Consider the following 26,632-nt stretch of genomic DNA (forward strand, 5'->3'; position numbering starts at 1 on the left):
CGCACTGAAATGGACCTTCTCACAGAAATTGAGTTTTTTGTTTTAACTGCCTGCGCTTGAAAAAGGGCCCAAAATGCCCCTAGTGTGAATGAGCCCTGACTGCTTGCTGAACTCACAGCTCAACAGTCCGTGGAAAAGAGGCCTTGTATGAGGATGGTCAATGAGATGCATCAGTATGCCAATTTTGCATGGAAAATGTATGCAGCTTTACAATGCAATAATAATAATCTGCTGAGGTAACATTTGATTTGTCCATTTTCAAGCTGCATACATTGCATATAAAATATGCATAATCCTGCACCCACTCTATTTGCATCTTGTTGACCATCCCTAATATTAGTAAGCTCTTGTCATATGTTCAGAGGTTCCCAGTGCTGGAGGTGGAGTCTTCAACTACTGAGGAAATTGGGCAAGTTCTCCACAATCACGTTTGCTTCAAGGTCACTGAAAGCTATGCTAACCTGGAATCTGCGAAACCGCTTGCAAAATCTGTATAGTATTTAAAATCTGTTGGCCCTCGACAGTGGGCATCATTTGAGGTTTTTTTTTTTTTTCCCTCTTCAGTCATAACCTGGGTTTATGTACTGCTAACACACACACCACACACACACCACACACACCACACACACCACACCACACACACCACACACACCACACCACACACACCACACCACACACACCACACACACACACACACACACACACACACACACACACACACACACACACACACACACACACACACACACACACACACACACACAGCACACGCTGCCTACCCCCCCCCCCTCCCCCCCCCCCCCCCCAAAAAAAAAAGAAATCTCTCTCTGTTGCTATGTATGTGTTCTCAGGACCATTCTTCTCTGTGCAGGACACAACATTGGCTCTGTGGTTCCCCTCCATGTTCCTGTCAGCGGTGGAGGCTGGCCTGTCTATCCGTTGCTGTGTTATAGCCTTTATATTGAGGGGTATTGGCCCATGTGGGGAATCCTTCCTCAGACAAAAGGTATGTGCTGCTGTTTCAGAATCTGACGTACAGGTATGCAGGGCTGTGGAGTCGGGCAATTTTGGGTGCTCGGAGTCGGGAAAAAATGCTCCGACTCCTAATGAATTTGTAACTGTAATTAAAATAGAAAATATGATAAATGTTCTATTTCTCAGATAATAGTCATTAAAAATAATGTATATATACAGTAATAGCTGTGCTTAGTCCACAAAAATGAAATAAACCAATCAAAATTAATTGTGCTGCTTCAATAAAGCAGTCCCTGTATTTTTAAGGTCAGATATACATATCTGATTGTGACTGTATATATGATGTGTACACAGGAATCTCTTATATATACTAAATAACATCTATGCTGTAAGAATAAAGCCTGATGTGTAGCCGTGTCACTAATAGAGATGGTCAACGTGATGGAAATAATTCTGCGTCGATTCTGATTTATGCAAATGTATGCACTCCCTTTGCTGATGAAATCAAATAATGTGATATGTTAAAATTTGGTTTGGTGACTACAAATTAAAGGGTAACTGAGACGGATGAAAAGTAAAGTTTTTTTTATACATACCTGGGGCTTCCTCCAGCCCGCTTCAGGCTAATCAGTCCCTCGCTGTCCTCCACCACCCGGATCTTCTGCTATGAGTCCTGGTAATTCAGCCAGTCAGCGCTGTCCGGCGCATGCCGCTCCCACAGCCAGGAACATTCTGCACCTGCGCAATAGTGCTGCACAGGTGTAGTATGCTCCTGGCGGCGGAGTGTGTGCATGCGCACTACGCCTGACTGGCTCAAGTACCTGGACTCATAGCAGAAGATCCAGGTGGTGGAGGAGGACAACAAGGGACTGATTATCCTGAAGGCGGCTGGAGGAAGCCCCAGGTATGTATAAAACTTTAATTTCATCTGTCTCAGGTTTACTTTGTTACACAGTAGTACTATACTCTACATATGCACTCCCCACAGAGCTGCAGGGAATCCACTGAGAATGCTGTGCACATTGAACACAGAGGTGTTGTCTGTTTACAATCTCCTCATTCCCCTGCAGAGTACCTGCACATCACTCTTACATGTACCCACACTTACATTGCCTAGGGCCTGATGTTCTTTGTTCCGGTTTGTACCTTTTACAAGTACTCTTACCAAGGACTAGTTTTAGTCTAAAGGGAATAAATATAGTAGTCTACATATCCTGCTCACTTCAGTTGTCTTGTAAAATTCCTAAGCGTTGGCAGTTAAGAGACGAATTTCATGTTACATACTTTTAATCAACAAAATTGTAATATGCAAATTAGAGGAGTCTGAGTCAGTGGAATCCTAAACTGAGGAGTCGGAGTCAGTGGATTTTTGGACCGACTCCACAGCCCTGCAGGTATGCGCCTCTGCTCAAAATATCAAGAGTTGCTCAAGTGTGATTTCCTACTTTTTTTTTTTTTCCATTTTTATTTTTTTCCCCCACAGCTTATATTTGCTTTTGTGTACAATTAACATTGTCTGTCTGTTTACAAGTTCCCAAAGTAAAGTATCTGCTCTAAAAGCTATTGCATTTTATTCACGCTGCTTTTTATTATATATTAAAATCTTCTTCTAGTGAGCTGTTCTGAACTATGTATGCTTGGCGTATGGAGAGCTCCTTTTCAGTTGTTACACACAATGTAACAACTGATGAATTTAAACAAAAGCTACTGTTCTCTCCAGATCGGATCTTAAGCTGAAGGGGCTTTCCATAGCAGGACAAAGTGCTGTGTTTAACTGTTTGAATGCTGCTCTGCTACAATTTTTGTTTGTGCTAGTAGGTTTAAAGCTGTAAGGAATTTTGTAGAGCAAAGAAATGCTGATTTTCAAACCACTTTAAGCATGCCTGAAATGATGTATATGGAGGCTTACAGATCTATTTCCTTATAAACAATACAGATTGTCTGGCTGTCCTACTGATCCCCTGCCTCTTATACTCTTAAAGAGACACTGAAGCGGAAAAAAAATATGATATAGTGAATTGGTTGTGTACTATGAATAATTACTAGAAGATTAGCAGCAAAGAAAATATTCTCATACTTTTATTTTCAGGTATATAGTGTTTTTTTTTTTTTTTTCTAACATTGCATCATTCTATAATATGTGCAGATTACACAACACTCAGCATTCAAAATGAGTCTTTCAGAGCAGTCTGAAGTAATGACCTCTCCTCTAGCAGAGGAAAAGTAAATAGTCCAGGAACAGTTGAGATAATAAGTCACATAACAGCCATCTCCACGACTTTGAAAGTCGTAGAGCTTAATTGCTTTTTTGCATAGAGATAACTGGAGTTTCTCAACTCTTCCTGTACTGGAAACCATTAGACGGATGTATCTGATCTTAATGTTTTATTTCTTAGCTGTGCTACACATACAAATCATAATATCATCATTTTTTTTTCGCTTCAGTGTCTCTCTTTAAAGAGAACCTGAGGTGGTGTTCTAACAATATCTGCACATACTGCCCAGCCTTTGTTGCTATCTCAATTCCCCCCCCCCCCCCCCCATGTTCCCACTGCGCTCTGCTATGCCCCATAAATCGACACGCAGCGGGTTGTGTTAACCTATGTAATGTCACTCTCGCCGCTAGCCCCGCCTCCTACATAGCTCCGGTTCCGCCTGCGTCCCTTCCCTCCAATCAGCTGGGAGGGAAGGGATGCAGGCGGGGACCGGAGCTATGCAGGAGGCGGGGGAGCAGTGAGACTGACACTACATAGGTAAATACAGCCCTCTATGACACGCTGCGTGTTGACAGCGTGGCTGTGATTTCAGGGGCATAGCAGAGCGCAGGGGGAACTTAGGGGGGATTGGGATAGCAACAGAGGCTGGGCAGTATAAGCAGACCCAGCCTCTGTGTGCAGATGTCATTGTTAGAACCCCACCTCGGGTTCTCTTTAAGCCTGATACATTCTTCAGTTTTAATTGGCCAATCGGACCTACATGGAGTTGGTAAAATTGGCTAAATCAAAATTGTAAGTGTATCAGACTTTAGGCATGGTGATGAGGGGTGTGTCTGGCTGCTTGCTTGTTTCAGGTGTGTGTGATCCAGATGCCACTACAGCCAAAAATCAGCTGAACTTCCAGGCAACTGGTATTGTTGAAAACAGACATATGCTCAGTTCAGGTCTATTTTAAAATGTCATCTATAGATGGGCTGATTGCTGTTATGCATTTTCAGTCTGACTTCCTTTTATCCCAGAAGGGAGTAGCAAGGAATGGGGGTCTGCTTGAGGAGCTTGTATCTTCAGTTGCTTATGTGCTCCATTGTGTTTCAGCTGCAGGAGGAGGAGGCAGAGAGGGAGAGACTGGAGGATGCGTCCAGACCAGAAACTCACCAGCTGATCGAGGCCCATGCCTGAGTATTGCACTGAGGTGAGCTGCCATGTCCACACCTTCCAAACACGCTGCCAGAAGCAAACCAAAGGTTTGGAGGGATGTTACCGTCAACTATGAAAAGTCTGTCTTAAGGGTGTAGAGCTTCCTTTCTGAGTGGCTGTAATTGGGGATGCAGTGAGATGCTAATTCTGAGTTGATGCTAATTGTATGCTAATGTTTTGAAGTCTTTTATGCAGCTTGGAAATCGGCGCTGTGGAGTCAGTACAAAAATCTTCTGACTCCTCAGTTTATGAAACTCCGACTCACCAAATTGGCTCCGACTCCTTAGTCTAATATTTAACAGGGCTGTGGATTTTGTACAAAAATCACCCGACCCCCGACTCCTCAGTTTATGAAACCACGACTCTGACTCTGGGTGCCCAAAATTGCTCCGACTCCACAGCCCTGTTGGAAATGGACCTCTCAAATGCAGCTGCTGCATAAAACTGGCATCAACTGAGAATACTCTGTCTCATAGATCATAACTATGCATACTGTGTGGGGCTCCTGTCGTGTCATATGGTTGTTCTTCGTGAGTGGGAGATGATTACTGTGCTGTTTTTTAAAGGGCCACTAGCGTGAAAAGTTTTAATGGGGAGAAAATGCTCAATTTACTCTGGGACAAATGTACGTTTTATACAATGTTGCTGTTGCTCAGTACAACTTTCAAAATGTGCAGTCTATTTGGGAAACCAGCCTGCATCTTTCTACAGATCCTTTTAAGGAGGTGGGTTTTGTAAAGAATCTAGGAATGTTTGAGAATCCCGCATGAGGAGATGGGATTAATCAAGATCTGTCAGACCTTTACTGCTTTCTGTAAGTGACAGCAACATAGGAGTAATATTTATAGCTCATTTTATTCTGGGACAAATTTGCATTATATACGTTTTTTTTTTTTATTTTACATGTTTCCACAATAGTAGTCCTTTAACGATGCTACTCTGCTCAAGAGAAGTGTGTGTGTGTGTGTGTGTGTGTGTGTGTGTGTGTCTCTATTGCTGTGTGTGTCTCTATTGCCAAGTACAGACCTATTGTACCAGCATATGTGTTTGAATGCATGGTCATGATTGGGTTAATGACTTTTTGTACCTTCTGGCTATTATTAGTATTGTGTAGTGCCCTGCCATGACCTAAATGTTGCTGTAATTATCATACTAGCTTGCTTGTTCTTTGTGAGCCTCAAGGTAAAAGATCAGCCTGGCAGGCAAGGTAAAGGGAAATGACTGCTTCTCATGCCTTTTCTGCTGAGTAGTGAGATGCAGAGGATGTTACAGAGCTGGAACAAGGTATTTTAGTTATGCGTGGGGTGCTGTGCTTTGTAGCGAGATAGAATGACTCATCTATTAGCAGTTAGAACACTTCTTTCACATCTTCCCTGAAGTTAATGTGTAACTTCCACTTGTCCCCTCTTCTTCTTCCAGCAGTGTGAAGAATGTGAGCGCTGTAGAGACACTCCGCCACAAGCCTCCTCTCCACTGGGACGCCGAGCCAGGATCTGGATATCTGTGGCCTCTCATACTACCCTTTATACCAGCTACAATGGCACCATTGCCCGTTTAAAAAGTGTTTGTGTACTCTGCTGCCCCAAAGGACATCCTGGGAAAGTCGTTAGCAATTGCATTTTGCAATTCCTAGTGGACCCAGGTCTTAAGAGTGTCCTCTGCTGGCCATTCAGTAGATTCTACAACCCTCACTGCTTCTATTGGTATCTGCTTGTTGGCTGTTGGTATGTCTTCCCGTATCAATCCACACTGCTCATCGGGGGATTGTCACAGGTACTGCATAATGGGCACAATCTTAAAGGATACCCGAAGTGACATGGGACATTAGACATGTGTATGTACAGTGCCTAGCGCACAAATAACTATGCTGTGTTCCCTTTTTTTTTTTTTTCTTTCTCTGCCTGAAAGCGTTAAATATCAGGTATGTAAGTGGCTGACTCAGTCCTGACTCAGAAGTGACAACAGTGTGACCCTCGCTGATAGGAAATTCCAACTATAAAACACTTTCCTAGCAGAAAATGGCCTCTGAAAGCAAAAAAAGAGATAAAAAAGGGAATTTCTTATCAGTGAGGGTCACACTGTAGTCACTTCCTGTCTGAGTCAGCCACTTACATACCTGATATTTAACTCTTTCAGGCAGAGAAAGAATAAAGGGAACACGGCACAGTTTTGTGTGCTAGGCACTGTACATACACATCTCATCATGTCACATGTCACTTCGGTATTCTTTAAGGTACTCCTCCCTCTACCTACTCACTGCTTATCACCTCAAGAATTCCAGTAGCAGATTCCAGGGGGTCTCCTCGCTCATCACAGCTGTGCTCTGTATCCTCCCCTTCCTTTACATGTAACATACTGTATAATGTGCACCCCTCAACTTTTGAAAGGACGGTATCTTAAAACTGCCACAATGTCTCAGATGATGGTGAAGTTCACATGACTGTTGCTCCAGAAAGCCTCCGTGCCGAGGTGGAACAAGAATTGCAGAACCACTGATCAGTCTCCAGCTCCCATATCCTGTTCTTCCTGCCACAGCCATCTTTCCCTAAAGGCTTACACTGTACTCTACAGATTGCCCAGGAAGCTCATGGTGAACCAGAACTCCTAGGTGTGTGTAGGACTTTCTTTGGTCCTTTTTTTTAGCACACTGTACATTCCTAGGAGTCTTGGTTCACCACGAGCTTGCTGGGCCATCTGTATTTGTACTTCATAGTGATAGTAGATTAGCTGCTGTGTGCCGATTCCTGCCTGTGAAATGTATTTTGAAACAACGGAGTCTACATTTGTAAATTTACCTCTCAATGCTCATTTGCCTCCCACTGGAGTGCTGACAGCATCTTTGCAGACACAGTGTGCAGGATGCCAGCTACTAATGCTGCTATAGTGATGAGCAAAACTAGTAATACAAATAAGGCTCTAGTCCATAATCTACCATTACTTTAAGCAGACTTGCATAGAAGTACACTAACCCTTTCAAACTACTTGATGTGCCATGACTGTCTCTCCTCCCATGTCCAGGGGTTACTGTGGCTTTTTTTTTAGTTTTCATTTTTAAATATTTTTTTATACTAAATTAAAACATTACTGCTGCATAATGAATCTGCTGTTTTATGTAGACTGCTGTTTATTTCTGGAAAAAATAAATGTTTACCAATATCTATTGCTTTTATACTTGGCTTCTTGTTCATTTCTTCAAAAAGCAACCAGTAATAAATGAATCCACGGAAGTGATTAGGATACAGCTGGGAGAATTTAAGCGCCCCTTGCTGGTCAAACTATGCACTGCTGCTGGATGACACGTGGCAGGGCATAGCTGATTAGGGGCTCCACCACTGTCTCAAAAGAATTGTAAAATTTAATACATGCATATGAGGTACATTTCTCCCAGAGTAAAACTTGATATGTTGCTTTCACTTACAGTAGCTAGAAGAGATCTCAGGTTTTGGACTAGTCCATCTCCTCATAGGGTATTCTCAGTATTTCCTTATACTCTTTTTAAGAATAAGGCTGGTTTCACAGTGGGACGTTACAGGCGCACATTAGAGCAGCCTGTAACGCAGCCCAACTCACAGTAATGAAAAATCAATAAGCTGTTCACAGTGCCCACGTTGCGTTACATAGTAACGCTGCGCCACCAGACAACGTACTGCATGCAGTACTTTCTAAGCGGCAGAGCCGCGTTAGACTGCTTGCACATGCTCAGTAACGTTGGGGAGGAGCGGAGAGCGGCCAGGCACATGGCTAATTTTCACTGCACGTTGTGACGTGCAGTGTTTACTTCCTGGAGCAGCCGCTCTGTGCGTCGATTGGCCGGTGGGACCACGTGATGCGGAGAGCTCCACTCACGTGGTCTCCGCAGTGACTGCAAGAGCAGGCGCACCAAGAGCTGCTTGTAACGCGGCTCTTGGTAGCGTCCTGCTCCAACACCACCAGGCGTTGCGTTAGGGGCACGTTATGCGACCTTAACGCCCCCTCTAACACAACGTCCTGGTGTGAAACCAGCCTAGAGGACCGAGGATAGGTCTGTGTGTACGCAAGGAAAGAGCAGACATTGGCAGAGAGGGTTCATTTAATCATGTGGTTGCTGTAGTGCACTGCTACACTCAATCTTCTCCACCTTGACAAGATTTGATTGGCCCATTTTGTAGTTGCCTAAACTTGCATCAACTTGGAATTATTTGCATCTCAATGACCAATAAGGTAATAACTCTGCTTTTCATGCAAAGCATATGCAACTTGGATATGGAATGCTTATTTGATCCTATTGCAAGCTTTGTACTGTGCACAAAATCCAGAATGATTTGCCCTTTTCCTCCTTTTTTTTTTTTTTTTTTTTTTTTTATATTTTTGTCAGATGTCATGTAGACTTCTGGTACAGTTGCCTGCAGTTTTATTACAGACTTTGGCTCATAGTCTATGACAGAAGCTAAAGTGTAAAAGAAAATGCAAGCTTTTCTTCTGTGTAGTGTTAAGGTTTTAAACTCCAGCATAGATAATTAATTCCTTTGCTAGTACAGTAGAATCTTGTTATAGTAAACCCAGCCCTCAGGTCCCAGCAAATGTCTATAAATATACAATGGGTTCTATTCACAATCATTTTCCGCATGCGGAAATGCACTTGCGGTAAATTCCCGATTGAAATGAGACCATCTTGACATGCACAAAATCGCTTGCATGAACATTTACAGCATGTGTAAAATTTTACGCATGAATTATCCGCATGCGTAAAAAATGCGGTAAAAGTCGGTAGTTCCTGCAAAAAATCAAAATTCACAAAAAAGGGTGCCTTACTTCTGACTTAAAGTGAACCTTAACTGTAGATAGGAAAAAAGTTTCACTTGGGGCTTTCCCAAGCCCCCTGCAGCCATCCTGTGCCCTCGCAGCTCCTTTAAGTGTCACCGGGTCCCCCGCTGCGACCTAGTTTCGTTTTCGGCGACTGCCAGTCGGCTCCCTTTCCCGCTGTGAAGCGCATCCTGTGCAGGCAAAGTACGCTTGCATGACTTGCTTCACAGCGGGGAAGGCGAACAATAGGACGCGTTGCCGGGAGCCGACTGGCAGTCGCCAAAAATGAAGCTAAGCCGCAGCGGGGGACCGGAGGGCACAGGCTGGCTGCAGGGGGCTTGGGAAAGCCCCAGGTAAGTGAAACTTTTTTTTTTTTTTTTTTTTTTCCCTATCTACAGTTAAGGTTCCCTTTTTAACTAGCGAAAAAAAAATTTATCACCTACTAGTACTTGGCGATCTATTTCACTTCCCATTGACTGACTTGAATGGAGTCTGGAGCCTTGAGTGCTGTTTGCTGAACCCTTTTTTTTTTTTTTTTTTTTTTACTACAAACTTCCCCCAACTCTTAACCCTAGTGCCTCATCTACACGAAGACCGTTGCATGGCAATCCCTGGGATAACCATACCCTTGACATGCTATCGGCCGAGCCAGATCAATTGTCGAAACGCCGAGGCCATTCATTTCTTAGCTGCATTGGCCAAGAACCATCTAGCGCATGTACGAGGTGTAAAGGACCACTGAAGCGAGAGGGATATGGAGGCTGCCATATTTCCCAATGGGCAATCCCAGTTGTCTGGCTGCCTTGCTGCTCCTCTGTCTCTAGTATGTTTAGCAATACGCCCTGAACAAGCATGTAGCAGATCAGGTGTTTCTGACATGATTGTCATATCTGACAAGATTAGCTGCATGCTTGTTTCTGGTGTGATTCAGACACCACTGCAGCCAAATAGATCAGCAGAGCTGCCAGGCAACTGGTATTGTTTAAAAGGAAATAAATATGGCAACCTCCATATACTTCTCACTTCAGGTGTTTAAAGGAAACCTGAGATGGAGTAAAGAAGTTCAGAGTGGTGTGACTGAAGCCCTATTACTGGGGTCTGTTACAGAGGAACTGAGCCACTGGGGAGAGGGGCAACAGAGTTGATGGGGCTGAAGGAAGCCCCAGGTAAGGGCCTGTTTCCATTATAAGGCCTGGAACCCACTACAAATCGCTAGCGTTTTGTATGAGCGGTTTGTAAGACTTCATGAGCAATTGTGGTATCATTTTGAAAAAGTGTCAGCTTTTGACAACGATTGTATAGCGATTAGCGGTTTAAATTCTGATTGGTCCTTTCAATTTTATTAGCGTGCAGTCATTTTCAAAATGCTAGCAAAAGCGCTCTGTGCAGTTTTTGATTACACCAGCGTTTATATACTTTGCAGAAATGCTAATGCTAGATGTGAAAATGCTGCATGTTTTGCGATTTGGCAATTGCTCTAGTGGCATTTGGCCCACCCATTAACATTAGCTGACCATTTAGGGAAATTGCTAGTGGTTTGAATCGTTCCCTAAATGCTCAGAAAATCTCTCTAGTGGGTTTGAGCCCTTTTAAAGTGATGCAAGGCTACCTTGCCAAATTGCATCAATTCGTGTTTGCCTTCGCATTGGATTTGCGTCACTTGTGCATCTCCCAATGCGGAAGTGAATAGAGGAGATAGGCGGATGTGGCCGCATGAGAATCTCCAGCATGCTGCTGATTCTCGGATCGATCTGAATAACCTGCCTGCAGTGGAAACTGTTCCATTGCCGTCCATTGGTTTCAGGACACCTGTGGTGCACTGCGGCTATATAGCCACATCGCACAGCATGTAATGGAAATGGGCTTGAAGTATAAATTCTTTACTCGGTCTGAGGTACAATAAGTGTGAAAGCTAAACTACCCTTACTCTATTTCCAAACAGTATGGGCCCTTTACTATTCACATTACTCCTGAGTTGTTGTTTTTTTTTCTTTCATCCTAGTTAAAAAAAAAATTGCTAGTGCTTAGAATTGTAAGTACTAAAAAGGTAATATCAAAATAATTTGAGCACGGAATTTTCTTGCTTTGTGGGAGCTTAAAAAAAAAAAAAAAAGGTATTGTGGAGTTTGAAAAATCTCAGAAAAAAAGTTAATAGGATATAGTACATCCTCTCCTAACTTTCTAGCTTTGTCGGGTGTATGGCTCGTACATGGGCACTCCAACTGTATAGGCAAGTGATGACTTTTGTCTTTAGTGCATCAATTTCACTATCTTATAATGTAGCTAAACTCCAGTTCCTAATTGATACATTGGCTTCAATTCTGGTAGATATGTGAGGCAAATATTTTATTTTTTGTAGGTAAAATACTTTGAAGTATATTTTTCATTGTGAGTACAGGGAAAAACCTTTAAAATATGCATTTTTCAGCTTTGCGTCCTGAAATTAAGAATTGCACCCAAAAAATTTAATTTATTTACTTAAATATAACAGCATAGTTATTAGATATAATACAACAGTTAAAAAAAGTCACTGAGCTGCATCTCCACCTTCTAGAAATAATTGAAAACTCAGTCAGGTGTAACTAATCACTTTCTTCATTGCAAACTAGGCTAATTCATTTCTACCTGCTATCAATTATAGTGGTGTTTTTTTTTTTTTTTATTAGTTTAGCTCAAGCAGCTGGCAAGGCACCATCAAAGTATCTCAAGAATGCTTGTAGACCAGTTAGGAGATGGATACAGAACGCCAAAAACTGTATCAATTCCTAGGAGCACTATAAAGTCTAAGTAAAAATTGTTTGGTACCAGTGCCAAAATAACCAGCGCTCAGTTCATTTGCTTTGGCTAATCTCACTATCCATTGCATAAATACATTTATTTGCAGACTCTATAAATATAATGTTATCTAAAATGTTATATACACAGTCACCTCAAATTCATACTTGAAGTTGGTGTTCTCATTCATCGCTGGCCTCTGAACTTTCTCTAAATCTCCTCTCCTTGTGTTCTGGCCTGGCCTGGACTATGCTCTGTATTTAAGGTGTGGCCTTACAAGCAGGGCTATGGAGTGGGTACAAAAATCATACCATGACTTAGTTTATGAAACTCCTGACTCCGACTCCAGGTACCCAAAATTACTCTGACTCCGACTACACGGCCCAGTCAGGGCTATGCAGTGGGTACAAAAATCATATGACTAAAACTCCTCAGTTTATGAAACTGCCGACTCCAGGTACCCAAACTTTCCCCTACTCCAACTCCACAGCCCTGCTCACAAGTGAGTAAGTAATGGTGTGGGCTTTGTTGGTCAGCTGAACATGCATCTCACAGATGTTTAGTGATACATTAAACAGTCACTCCATATCTTTTAGGCTTCCAGAGAAGTTCCCAATGTCTGTGCAGTGGTCCACAGAGCTACCACATATGGAGCCAGATGTGCTGAAGGCTGGTAAACTTGACACAAGCAGGCAGCGCACAGCTATTTTACCAGCACGTAAGCCCAGGGGAGCAGCAACAGGCATTGGTACCAGTAGAATTGCTGAGCGCCACCTGCGCATGGCAACATGACCTGTTTCTTGTGCACCAGGCCATAGAGCTGTAAGGACATGGTAGCCCCACCTCCAGAAGCTGATATAGACCCAGATAGAAGCCCCAGCATATCATCATTGAAGCAGAATAGGTGTTTGGTCTTCTAACTCCTGTGGGCTTTTCTTATATGCTCATAAGAATGAGGGAAGATGACCTGGTGGAAATGTTTGCTCTTTCCTTTAGAAAAGTGGAATATCACTTTAAATGAAAAAGCAATACCTATTTCTTTGTCTTCCAAAAGGCTTGTGTAGAAAATAATCTCCAGCTGAGGTATATCAGTCTGTGGATAGGTGGGTCAGTCTGGTTTGAGGTGACTGGTTGTGGTTAGCATGGCAGGAGCTCCACTCCCAGCTTCTTCTTCTGGTTGCCGCTGGTCAGGAAGAAGTCCATGCGCACGAGGCTCTTTCCCAGCTCTGTCTCTATCCTGCTGCCAATAATCTCATTGGTGGTGTTGGGCACCTGGTCTGAGAACACCGGCACTTGTTCGGGGAGCGTTACCTCTTCCTTTTCATTACCCTAACAGAGCAGGAAACAGAATACTATCAGCCAGGATGCTGAGGAATGGGGTTAAATAAATAGAAGCAAAAGACGTTGATGAATACCTAATTTAACTGTACTACACTCCCTTACACCCTTTATTTTAATTGACATAATTTGCTAGCTATTACTTGAGTAAGCTCCCCCCCCCCCCCCCCCCCCCACACACCACAGGAGGAAGGGCTCATGGGACTAAAGGTGCCCATACATTAGACTATGTATGGGCAAGCTTGACCAAGGGGAGTGAGTTCTGTTGGCTGCCCATACACGGCAGGCCGGCTCCCGAACCAATTTCAGCATAAAACCTCTCGGGAATTGGCCTTGTGATGCTGCATCTGCAGTCTCCCATGTCGTCCCCCTAATGTAAATTGTGCTTCCCCAACGTGCCCCTTCAGACACCCCCCCCCCCGTGCAGTATACTTAACCTCTCCGTGTTTGCCGCTGGCTCTGTGCTCCGTTCTCGTACACGCTCCCCACCTGGTCATCAGCGAATATGAGGGCGCTTGTGTGAAGTCACAAGCGTCCATATTATGCTGGCAATCACATGGGCAGTGGTGTAACAATAGGAGCTGCAGCCCCTGCAACCGCCACTCCCCCCCCCCCCCCCCTTCCTCACCTCGGGCTGCAGCCCCTGAAACCTGCCCCCCTTCTTCCTCACCTCGGGCTGCAGCCCCTGCACCCGTCACTCCCTCACCTCGGGCTCTCCCCTCAGTACTCTCCCTCCAGCATTAATATGTGGCAGCAGCGGTGGGCAGGAACACTGACATACCTCCATGCATTCCACTGCCACAGGTTCCGCTCTCGAAGCGTCTGACGTTACTTCCTGTTTATCAGGAAGTAGCGAGTGGCACTTAGAGATCGGCCCTCCGCAGTGGAACACAGAGGTATGCCTGTGTTCCTGCCCGCCGCTGCTGCCACCTATTTAATGCTGGAGGGGGAGTGCTGAGGGGGCGCCTCTCCACCGATGTAGGTGGCCATGCTCTCCCCTTATGCTCTGACCCCTCCTGCACCCAAAACGGCCTTGAGCGGGCCCCTGGGGGCGGGGGGTACATCCAAATTTTTGCAGGGGGGCCCAGTGATTTTTAGTTACGCCCCTGGGTGCGTGTATGAAGAGCCCGGAGCCAGTGGTGGACATGGACAGGTAACGTATACTGCATTGGGGGCACATTTTACATTAGGGGGGACAGCATAGGGGGTTCCGTTGCATTCGTTGCTCATTCCAATATCACACGCCTTTTCTACTACACATGCATCCGGTCAAGTATTTCAGCCTTACATCTTGCAGCACGTCCGATCGACACATGCAAGCAATTTTGGACCAAAATTGGCCACATCGTCATTTGGGCATGCCTTGGCGGCACCTATTTTCATATTCTTCTAATAATCAAATTGAATGGTCTATTGACCGCCTGATGTATGGCCACCTTAACTGGCTGTAAGGCATTATGGTTCACCGAGTGTCTAGCCGAAAGGAAACAAGAAAATGAGTGAATAGTCATCCAATTATAACCAGACATTGGATCATAATGAAGTTGTTTGAATACATTGTTTACTTTGGCAAATGTGATGTTCTTGTAGTTTGCAGTGTTGTGTAATACTGCTTCTTTATTGACAAGACCAAGCATTAAGTGTATGACTACTGCCTGCTTTATGCTTTGAATTGTTTAAAATCAATAAAAATGTTTGAACAGTAAAAAAGAAATTGCTCCAAGTGAAACAAACCAAAAGTTATAAGATAACACTAAGGCTAAGTTCACACTACTATGCATTCTGTGTGACGGTGCGACACATGACCATAAACTAACTTGCACTCTGCATGTTATAGAAATCTTCATGCTATAAAAATTAAATAATGTGCACTCTATAATAGTGTGCACATTACTGCATACTTTTTTATACACACGTTGTACACATTTGGTAGTGCATTTTGATATCCTGCTCTGTTACAAAGCAGAGATGTTCATTCTTCGTGTCATTCATTCAAGCTCTTAGGCTAGTTACACACCAGGACGCTGCGTGCATAACATGCCCCTAACGCAACGCCTGGTGCTCTCTGGTGTGGACGTCGGAGTGAGCCGCGTTGTGCAGCTCACTCTGGCGTCCGTGATGCGTACTCTTGGACGCATGCGGCATCACGTGGCCAACCGCCGCACAGAGCGGCCGCTCCAGGAAGTAAACAGTGCACGTCACTGAGTGCAGTGAATATTAATTAGCCATGTGCCCGGCCGCTCTCCCCTCCTCCCCAACATGACTGAGCATGTGCAAACAGTCTAACGCAGCATAGCCGCCTAGAACGCACAGCATGCAGCACTTTGCTGCGTTACAATGTAACGCAGCGTGGGCAGTGTGAACAGCCCACTTGTGTTACATTGCTGTGCGTTGGGGGAGCGTTACAGGCTGCACTAACGTGCGCCTGTAACGTCCTTGTGTGCAAGAAGCCTTACAGACCAAAGTTAATTTTGAAAAATATATATACACATTTTAGCCTAAGTAGCTATTTATTAGGTAATTGTTCCCTGGGGATAGGGAGGGGACAAGGAAGCTTATCTTTAAAGTGTAACTGTCGGGCATAAAATCAAAAATCAATTCTTTATTTTTATCTGGTAAACAAGTAATAAGGGTGCTAATCGGGCAATTCAAAAGTTAAAAGCTCTGTTACTTTTCTTGTTTATAAATGATCATTCCCCAGTTTACCTGACTCTTATTTGGTACGTTGTCCATTTTTGCTTCTGTACATTAGTTAAGTCTGAGGGGAAATAAAGAAGCAAAAAAGACAACCCAAACTTCCTTTGTGCGGCAACTTACCAAATAAGAGTCAGGCAAACTGGGGAATGATCATTTATAAACAAGAAAAGTAATAGAGATTTTAACTTTTGTATTGCCTGGTTAGCATCCGTATTACTTGTTTACCAGATAAAAATGAATTGATTTTATGCACGACAGTTACACTTTAAAGAAAATCTGTAATGAAAGAAAACCCCTCTGGGGGATACTTACCTCGAGGCTTCCTCTGGTGTCCCAGCAATCCTGTGCAGCAGCCCCCGAACAGTGTCGACGCAGATATTTACCTACCGCGATCCTGCGCAGGTTCACTAGCAGCTCTTCAATCGGGTTAAGGTGGAAATAGCTGAACCCGATCGTATCCGCTCTACTGTGCAGGCGTGAGTCCTTTGCGTCTGTGCAGTAGAGCGGATACGATCAGGTTCGGCTATTTCCACCTTACCTGAATGAAGAGCCGCTAGTGCACCTGCGCAGGACCGCGGAGAGGTAAATATTACTCACGCTTGCGTTCCCTTGTCAAGCCTCGTTCAGAGACTTATGGGGGAGCCAGCGCTGGATTCCTAAAAGCTGCAGAGGACGGGGAAGCCTTATTGGGACCCTGAGGCTTCCCCCTCCCGAGGCAAGTATCCCCAAGAGGGTTTTTTTTTCGTTACAGGGTCTCTTTAATAAGATGCACCCAATAGTCCTATAACAGTGGAATCATTTTCTATATTGGAATATCATGCCATGTCAGCTTTTCATTTGGAAAGAAAAGGTTCATATTGTCATACCATTTCTGGAATGAAGGTGCTTTTTCACTAAGCCGGTGTGCCCCTATTGGTTTCCTCGCAGCTACGGTTCCAATCATTATTCATTCATTGTCTTTACATTTCTATTTCTTTTTTCTAATTCCAAAAAGGGCCACAAGGATGTTGATTCGTGCATTATTTTTTTATTTTTTTATAACAAAGTCTTAAGATCTGCCCAAATCGTCATCAGTCTAGGGCAGGACCACCAGATATGAGTATAATGTACGTTCCCACAATCAATTTACATCTCCAACAATAATGGTCCAACAGATTTTGAATACTATGAACAGATTGTGTAAGTAAGCTCTCATACTACATGGAAGAGATAAAATTGACCAAATAAAATTGGACATGTGTATGCAGCTTTGTTGTACTAGAATATTAGCCTGATGCACACTTTAAATTATAATAGGCAAATCACTTACTAAATTTACCACCTCCATGTAGTATGGGGGTCAACAGATATTGAATACTATGAGCAGATTGCGTAGGTAAACCCTCATATTACATGGGGGTGGCCAGTGATTGGGCAATCATAAATTAAAGTGTACACCAGGATTAAAGGAAACCTGAAGTGAAAGCAGTGCCAGGTTATATACTTACCTCCAGCAGGACACAGGAACAGCCCAGGGAAATGGCAAGGGACTGATCGGCCTCAACGGGGCTGGAGGAAGCCCCAGGTAAGTATAAAACCTGAGACTTCTTTCATCTCAGGTACACTTTAACTCTCCTGCTATCACAGCTGCATGCTCAGTGGGCCTCTGACATACCTTGAATGCCTGCTAACCATTCTTAGCCTTCGGCTAGGTGCAAACATAGCAGAAACACTAGCGTCGCGGAAAACGTTGGCGTTTTTACCGCTAATGTCTATGGCCTGCAGGAACAAACTCATATCAAAAACGCACATGCGTTTTTGATGCGTGGGTTTTCCAAAACGCTGGTTTTGTTGCATAATCTTCAAAAATGCACATAATGAAAGTCAATAGAAACAAAATATTGACTGGAGTGATATTTTTATTGACTTGTATTCCATGGCCTTCTAGTACTAATACTTTGCTTTGATACATGTAATTTATTACTGATTATCAATGGATGGATATTGCTGGAAATGCATTTAGCACAGATTGCAGATTTATTCATATCTTACCAGTGAATCGTATTCTTTTAGGAAACTCCAATTTTCATGCCTAGAAGTAATAAAAGAAAACCTGTCATCTTACTTTGAATGCTGAGTATAAGTGGAATTTTTGGATGGTTTTTTAATCATTTATTTCCTGTGATCAAGGCAAATAAAAAATGTAAACTGCAATACAAATTGCACACTGTACATCCCGCATTACCAATAATCAGATGATTGGGGTACTCACTTGCAGTACTAGTTCCACCTCCTAACCTTTTAAAACCCCACCTGTTACTAGGAGCTCTTTTACATGAATGGCTGACAGCAGTGCACTTTATTGCTTGTCGCCTGCTCCTGCATTTGTGTGGTGAGTGTCCAGCACCTGCAGTGACCACTGCATGTGTATCCGAGCCGGCGGTAGTCAGCCCTGGACGCTACATGCAGCGGGACTTTTTTACCGGGTGGTATCCGCACCGCTTGTCCGCTGCTGACACGCATGTGGTATGAATGCTCCCATTCAGTTACATTTTTTTTTGCAACCGAGCGGCACTTGACTACGGCAGTAGTTGCAATCGGCTGCTAGATGGCGCATTTAACATGCCATTTAGCCGTTCGTCTGAAAGAGCCCTAATACTTTGTCCCAGATGAACTTCATACGCTGGCACGTCCTGACGTCGCGTCATGTGACGTCATGTTGCTACGGAGACGCGACGCGGGACATCGGTGAGTGAGGTGAGTTTCAAATCCCCTGCTGCGCGCTCACAATTTTACAGGGAGGGAGGGGGGAAGGAGTGAAATCCGTCCGCCTGTCGGCAGGCGCCGCGGGCTGTAATTTGCCTGCCGCTGGTATATGTTTACATATATTTTAAATTTTAAGATTTTCGCAACAGTGGTCCTTTAAAGAGGAGCTGTCAAAAAAAATCACATATATAAGTAGATAAATACTTGCTCTACTTACATAACATAAGTATTGTACTGTCCAAATTTTGATTTCAGTGATTTTTCTACAGTAAAAAAAAAGAGAAAATCGTTCTTAGCATTTTTCATTTTAAGTGTGGCTATTTTGAAGCCAATCCTGATGTAATTTCCTCCCTTAGTCTCCTCTCTCCGATTGCCCGCCTTTCACTATAGAAAGTGCATTGTCTCATCATGAGAAATACTGGCCAATCAGAGAGGGACAGAAGTGTGGGAGGGGAAAACAGGAGGGAAAGAGGCTTCAGCCAATCGGGCTGCATTAGTTAAGTCTGAAAGTATAGAAGCAAAAAAGGACAACCCAGCATGCCCTGCAACTTCCTTTTTGCATACCAAATTTTGTGTGAACCAAATAAGAGTCAGGTAAACTGGGGAATGATAATTTATCAACAAGAAAAGTAATAGTGATTTTAACTTTTGGATTGCCTGGTTAACATCCTTATTACTTGTTTATCAGATAAAAATAAAGAGTTGATTTTATGCCTGACAGTTACTTTAAACCATTTTCTGCTTGTTTATCTTTGTATTGTGGGCTGGTAAGCTTTTCATTTACCTGCTATTGGTGGCTGGTCACTGAAGTTTACTGACACCGGATGCTATGACATTAGTGGATGACATAGCTCTCAACTGTCCCTCATTCGGAGGGACAGTCCCTCTTTGGGAGCCCTGTCCCTCTCTCCTCCTCATTTGTCCCTCTTTCAGGACTTTGTCTCTCTTTCTATGTAAATATATATATTTCTCAATTAAAAAATGTGTTTGACTCTAAACTTTATTCTCATCCTTTAAATTGATATATTACTCATTTTAAAATGTTAATATGAAGGAAAATGAACCAGGATAGAAAGGACCAGTGTGGTTTGAATGGTAAAACAACATATTTTTCTTAGGACATCTTTATGGTATGCGTGAATAGGGGTGTGGCAGGGGCGTGGCAGGGGTGTGGCAGGGGTGTGGCTTAAGTGTCCCTCTTTCTCATCTCAAAAAGTTGGGAGGTATGGAATGAACGTTCTAGTGCTGATTGTTTTTGGTTACCATCTTTCTATATTACTTGTTATAAGAAGGGACAGCTGCAATGCAGACACTGCTGGCACATTTGTGAATGAACATCTTACAACTAATTGCAAAGACTACTATTCATTAATTTCCTAGAAAGAGACACCTAGACGTTCCCATTGAATAGACAAATAATGTCCCTGGGAAATCCACATGCAATCCCATAATAATTACTTTTCATGCATGACTCACATTATGACACATTATGACTCACAGCAGTGAGTCAGGGGAGAGGTGGAAGTGAATCAGATAAACACTGTAGTGCTGAAGCCCAGAATGCCTTTGAAATCTCATATCAGTGCTGAAGATCACTTTTACCTCAGGCCTAGATGTAGCACTTTGTCTGGGCCTGCATTACTGTTCTAATCGCACACCTGACAGGGCAACAAGCGGTGAACAAGGGAGCAACACCCCACATTGAGAAGAACAGTACAAAACAGCACTTGATTACTGTTTAGCAATCCACTATGCATCTCGGGAGCCCATAGGTAGAGAAGTTCTGGCACCTTCCGCTGAACCCACAAATCCCAACATTTACGTTTCTACCCGCTGAACCACACTGCAAGTGTACTGGCTGTTTAGCTGTCACCTCTCCCCCCTTCCCTACCCCACCTGAGGGAGCATAGAGAGCTGGACAGGAGGGATGAGTGGGCATACTCATCTAGCCCACCCATTCAGCACTCTATGCTCCAGAAGTGGTGACGTCACTGTGGCTCCAGGAGGGCATGTGTACAGGGGTGGTCCTACTATGAAACAGACTGAATCATGTGATTCAGGGCAGCAGACTGTAGGGGGAAGCATCAGCTTTACACTCAGCTGATCATTTTAAGTATCTCCCTTTGCTCTGCTGTTTCTGCCTGACTCATGGAGCACAGAGCTTGCCTGCTGTGAGTCTGTGTGTGCTGTCACGCCCCTTAATTAAATATGCACAGCTCTTTGCTTGCCCAACCTCCTCGCAACGTGCCATTCTGCCCTCTGGTTTACCTGCAGTTGATTGCGGTGCATGTAGGTCTGATGAAGTGTGTGTTATGCCCCAGCCACCCACCTACACATTAACTCTCAGCCATACACCTTTCATACACCTATCAGCATCCAGGCCGAATCAGAAAACAAGGTTGACTAAACTGCGCACGTTTGCTTCAGGCAGCAAGAGAAATCTAGAAGCGGCCATGCATGTGCAAGTTCACAAATGCGTGACAGCTGTCTCTCAGCACCCTGGCACATCTAGGTTTGTTATATATATTATATATATTAAAACAGCGCACATATGGAGTCCAAAATCAATAGCACCTCAAAACAAACCAATAGGCTCCATGGTGTAATAACGTTAAAACAATTTATTAAAAATTATTCCAAACAACTCACATGCTTGTTTCTTTAAAAATGGCACTGAGTTTTTACGGGCTTAACCCCGATCGTGGGCCACCTGGCATACTTTCAGCGGCGCTGTCTCGCTGCACTCCGGCTCTCGCGTGCCACCCCGACCTTGCTTCCGCCTCCTGCGTTTCATCACATCCGGTGACTCATCATGACCTTGATGAACCACCGGATGTGATGAAACCGGTCGGGCGGGACGCGCGTACGTGGAACGCAGGAGGCGGAAGCAAGGTCGGGGTGGCACGCGAGAGCCGGAGTGCAGCGAGACAGCGCCGCTGAAAGTATGCCAGGTGGCCCACGATCGGGGTTAAGCCCGTAAAAACTCAGTGCCATTTTTAAAGAAACAAGCATGTGAGTTGTTTGGAATAATTTTTAATAAATTGTTTTAACGTTATTAAGCCATAAGGCCTATTGGTTTGGTTTGAGGTGCTATTGATACGGAGTCAATATTGAATTTGTGGAGTGGATCGGTAATGATCGGTATAGGCAGAGGGAGGCCTTGATGTCCCTGCAGGCGCTGTCTGACCAAGTCTTGCAGTGGGTCAATTTATTGCGGTGAGTGTTCCATTTTGAGGGTGTGGTGGTGGTACACACTGTAGAAGATATATACTGTATACATCACTACTGTGAGTCAAGGATTAAAGTTGACTTGCAGAATTTTGATCCTCAAATCATTTTGGACTCCATATGTGCGCTGTTTTAATATATATAATTGTACACTTTGAACTGGATAGCGCACCACCGAGCATTTTACACCCTTGCATTAGCGCAGTGTTTTGTATGTGTATTACATCTAGGTTTGTGCACAGCGGGCTTAGTGCTAAGTCCGGCCCTAGTCATGACAGATAGTGATATTAAGACAATAAAGACATCTTCAATGGCGCTCCAATGACACAGATTTAGCATTTGTATGGGGCTTCAATACGCTACAGAGATCGCCTGAGATTTGTGCTAAGATCTGAGCTATTACCAGCACATTACACGTCTTCTCAGTGAAACCTGATCTGCAGTGTGACCTGTCTTGGTAAACACAGCTGAGTTATAGTAAACAGATCTTATTCACTTGGCTGTGGAACATAATTATGGAGGTTTGCCGAGATTTAGAACTGTCAGCGAAGATCATAGGATATTAAAAAGATAAAAGTGTTCATATGGTTCACACCAGCAATGGCCATACTTCTAAAGTGTATCGGAGGTGACAAGTGGCATGGGGGATGATTTACAAAGCTTACTTAAGGTGTCCATACATCAGGTGACTTTGGCAGCCGATCCACCAACCAATTCAATTATTATCGATTTGGTAGAAAATCGGTGCCGCCAAGTGCAGGTGCGATCAAGGATGCAACCAATTTCGGGCCGAAATTGGTTGCGTTAGTCGAATTGCGCCTGGTGCAAGCTGTCGGGCCAAAGTTGGTGGATCGGGTGTGCGGCGGTAAGGTGGCCAATTGCGGCGGTACAGTGGCCAATTTCGGAACAAGCAACGAAACCCCAGCCGCTGCACCCTAATGTATAAATGTGCTCTGACGTCAGATGCTATGCGCCACTGGAGTGTACGGAAAACTGTCCGGAGGTTACGAGACACCGCGCGGAGGCTGCAACAGGACAGGTAATGTATAAATGCACACACGGGGGGAAGGGGGGGATCGGGGGCACATTTATACATTCGGGGGGCAATGGCGGGGCGGACGCGGCAGGCTCAGCCGATTCCCTGAACATTTCATGCTGAAATCGGATGGGAATCGGCCTGCAGTATATGGGCAGCTTCGACAAAGAGACAAATTTATCTCTAATCAGATTCGACTAGAGATACATTTGTCTCTTTGTCGAATGTGCCCATAATCTCCTGATGTATGTGAACCTTTATCCTTCACCTTAACTGTAAAGGTCCGTACACACGCCGGACTGGAGGCAACAACGGGTCCGTCGTTGCCTCCCGCTGGGTGGGCGTTCCAACAACAGTCCGGCGTGTGTACGCACTGTCGGCAGACTGATACGGCTGTTTCTGAGCGATCCGCCCGGCAGATCGCTCAGAAACAGCTGTATCAGTCCGCCGACAGTGCGCACACACGCCGGACTGTCGTTGGAATGCCCACCCAGCGGGAGGCAACAATGGACCCGTCGTTGCCTCCAGTCCGGCGTGTGTACGGACCTTAAGGAGCACTAATTCATGACATAAACAAATAAGGAGAGAAAATGCATGAGATAAAGAGATAAGGGGCCTGATACAATTCACTTTTTCTTCTGAGTTTTTCCTAGGAGATACATTTTTATCTTTTGTTTTAAAAAAACTTTTTAGCACTCTGCAATTCAAAAAGTATCATAGAGTGGGTGAAAAAGAACTGTCAAAATTATTCTGAGCATTTTCTTGCTTGCTGGTGGCTTATAAGGAATTTTATTTATATGATATGAAAATATCACCGAGGAGAAAACTTAGGGGAAATGGTGAATTGGATTGAGCCCAAGGAGAGAGTTGAGTCATTTAAGGAGAGGTAAATTATTAGTTACCAAGTTCGATATGGAGAGATACAGTAAGGCCCGGTTCACACTTGCGGTGGCCCTCCGGAATCGCCGTGCCGGAGCCGCACCGCCTGCAGAACGGACGGAACGGACGCACGGCATAGCAATTAAAGCCTATGCGTCCGTTCACATGGGTCCGTTCTGCAGAACCGGAGCCGGACCGGATCCGGGCCGGATCCGGACTCCGGCCTCCGTTCCAACATGCGCTATTTTTTCATCCGGCCCCTCCGGCAGCCGTATCCGGGGCGGAGCCGGACTGCACCATCCGGCCAATACAAACAAATGGGAACCGGAGGCCGCACAACACACTGGCTGAGAAATCCGGATGTTCTACCCCACTTCCTATGCGGATTGTTGCGGCGATATTGGCTGGGGACACATGGGCAAGCATTTCGGAGTGGAGCAGCACGAGCTGGAGGTGTTGGCAGGATGTTGGCAGCATGTCGGAGGTGGAGGTGAGTGCTAAACAGCAGAGGGCCTGATTCCACAGGTCCCCCTTCTGCTGACCTCCCAGACCCCAACATTTTTTTTTTTTTTTACGTTACTTTGCCAAACGGATCCGGATCGCATCCTGATTACCACCTGATGCAACCTGACCGGATCCGGATCGGATCCGGATCAGAACCGTACAGTTCCGATCCGGATCCAGTCAGGTCATCCGGTCCGTTTGGCAAACAACCGCTAATGTGAACCGGGCCTAAATCATGAGCTAGGTAATTAGTAAGTAAGGTGAGATAATCCAACAGAAAAGCTTTAGGGCTCGTTTCAAATATTGCGGTGCGGAATCGCCTGGATTCCACCGCTGATAAATTAGCATGCGGATGCGATTCCCCGTGCGTTTTTTGCCGCGAATTCGCATGCGAATTCGCATAGGTGAGGGTATATGCGATTTTAACCATGTCACTGCCTGTGTGAATTTACATCGGTACCTATGCGAATTCGCAGCAAAAAACGCATGGGGAAAACGCATGCGATTTCCCTATTAAATACATTGCATGCGATTCGCATGCATTCCACTCTCAGGCGAATTCGTTGGCTCTTTTGTGAGCTTTTTCACCGCTCAAAAAAACGCACATCAGCAACGCAACAGTGGAAACAGGCCCATTCACTTGCATACCATGTGCGAATCCGCATGCGTTGGATGCATGCGGATTCGCGATAGTGGAAACGAGCCCTTATGAATCAGCCCCTTGATGAGATTAATGTGTATGTACAGTGCCAAACATAATAATTAGGATGTTTCTGGAGTTTTTTTTAGGCATACAAGTAAGAGTTTCTCTTTGCATGGACTTTTGTTGGGTTATAACTTTTTCCTGCAGAGAACAACTGAGCGCAGCGGATCTATAACAAAGGTCAATAGTTCATTTATTTCAGCTCTGGGACAATTTATAGACTGCCATTGAGCAGATATCTAAAAAACAACACAAAACAAAAGACGGATAGATACAATTGTTATCTCATCTCATCAGTTTATTTCACCTAACGTTAAGTTTATTCAGATTCTGATTTACACAAGCATCGGTCACACAAAATGAGAGTGCATTGAGAACCCTTTCTATAATGATTGTGAGTTGGTATGAGAGCTAGATTATCCACAAGCAAACTAGGCAAGTCCCTGGGGCTTGGGGTTGTGTAGGGGCCAGGTTCCCACTTGCTCTAATACCCTTTCCAAACTGCTCTCCTTAGCAGAAAAAGTCACCTGGCAAGCAGGAGGAATCAAGCAGTAACCGAATAGGATAAAGTACCAGGGAGGACGTAATCAAACACTTAGATCCAGAAGAACATGGCCCTATAGGTACGTATTAAAAAGCATATAACTTTATTTGTAGTTACACGTTACAAGATCTTCTAACGTGTAAATACGAATAACGTTATATGCTTTTTAATATGTACCTATAGGGTCAAGCAGGAGGAATCCAAAGTGGTATTTTACCCCTAAGGCCTCATTTTAATTTCATTAAGAGGCTGGATAGTATACAGGTTAAGAGATCAGGCGACCAGGGTTCGAGACTCGGCTCTTCCTATTTAGCAATCCAGCATTCAGTAAGGAGTTCTTAGGCAATATTCAAAAACACTGCAGGGTAGCCTATTGAGCGCGCCCTAGTGGCTGCAGCTCTCAAGCGCCTTGAGTCCAAAAGGAGAAAAACGCTATTCAAATGATGGGATTATTATTCGTCTCTGGCTGTTAACTCTCCCCCCAATGAGTATGACCTCAAGCTTTCTAAGACATGTTCCCCTTTGCCATAGTTATTACAGAACACCCAATACCATTTATTTCTTTTCTTTTTTTTTTTAAGCCTCACCATCGTTTTTCTCCTCGTCTTTCTGCTTCCACAAACTCCCTCCATACGTGGTCCTGCCTGACGGCATCTCCCCAGGCTTGCTTCTCCTTCTCCCTGTCGGATAGAGTCGGGAGGCTTCTTGTCCCAGGATGGGCCTTGCTGAATGACACTGAAGAAGTGGATGTCAGCTTAGTTGTGGGCCTATCTGGCATTCTGTAGCCAGCTGAGGTGGCCCTTCTTAATGGAATCTGTTTACTGCCCATTCTCAGCCCTCAGTGACACAAGACAAGGGATGAAGTATGTCACAGCTCCAGTTATAATGATGAAATATTGTTGGCTTTCAAGGCTTTTCCTCCTCTGTGTCGTTTAATTGGCGAGCTCTTACATAACGATCCCTGAATCTCTCTGTGTTGCTGAGGAAGCCAGGGAAGTAAATAGCAGAGAGAA

The 26,632-nt window shown here is 44.4% G+C and overlaps 2 protein-coding genes across 6 annotated transcripts in view; one reads left to right on the forward strand and one right to left on the reverse strand.

Annotated features, from left to right (window-relative positions):
• Positions 1–7,537, forward strand: part of LOC137571335 (keratinocyte-associated protein 3-like) — a 23,697-nt gene extending 16,160 nt beyond the window's left edge. For 3 of the 4 annotated variants that reach the window (XM_068280295.1, XM_068280298.1, XM_068280299.1), the window contains exons 5-7: positions 872–1,006; positions 4,287–4,383; positions 5,808–7,537. In XM_068280295.1, coding sequence (XP_068136396.1) covers positions 872–1,006; positions 4,287–4,370 — 219 coding nt within the window. In that variant the 3' untranslated portion in view covers positions 4,371–4,383; positions 5,808–7,537. The remainder of the gene's footprint in view (positions 1–871; positions 1,007–4,286; positions 4,384–5,807) is intronic. The other variant, XM_068280296.1, reaches the window with a different exon arrangement.
• Positions 986–26,632, reverse strand: CIMIP5 (ciliary microtubule inner protein 5). Of its 2 annotated transcripts, XR_011031332.1 has the most exons (4): positions 26,207–26,632; positions 18,012–18,051; positions 12,978–13,274; positions 986–1,118 (listed from the first exon to the last, which is right to left on the reverse strand). XR_011031332.1 is itself a non-coding variant. In XM_068280300.1 (3 exons), the coding sequence occupies exons 1-3, from the start codon at positions 26,446–26,448 to the stop codon at positions 13,083–13,085; spliced, it is 474 nt and encodes a 157-aa protein (XP_068136401.1). In that variant the 5' UTR covers positions 26,449–26,632; the 3' UTR covers positions 11,634–13,082. The 2 variants fall into 2 exon arrangements, 1 of the variants encoding a protein (XP_068136401.1); XM_068280300.1 differs by lacking the exon at positions 986–1,118 and having other exon boundaries at positions 11,634–13,274.

Source organism: Hyperolius riggenbachi, chromosome 4, assembly GCF_040937935.1.
Source record: "Hyperolius riggenbachi isolate aHypRig1 chromosome 4, aHypRig1.pri, whole genome shotgun sequence".
Taxonomy (NCBI): domain Eukaryota; kingdom Metazoa; phylum Chordata; class Amphibia; order Anura; family Hyperoliidae; genus Hyperolius; species Hyperolius riggenbachi.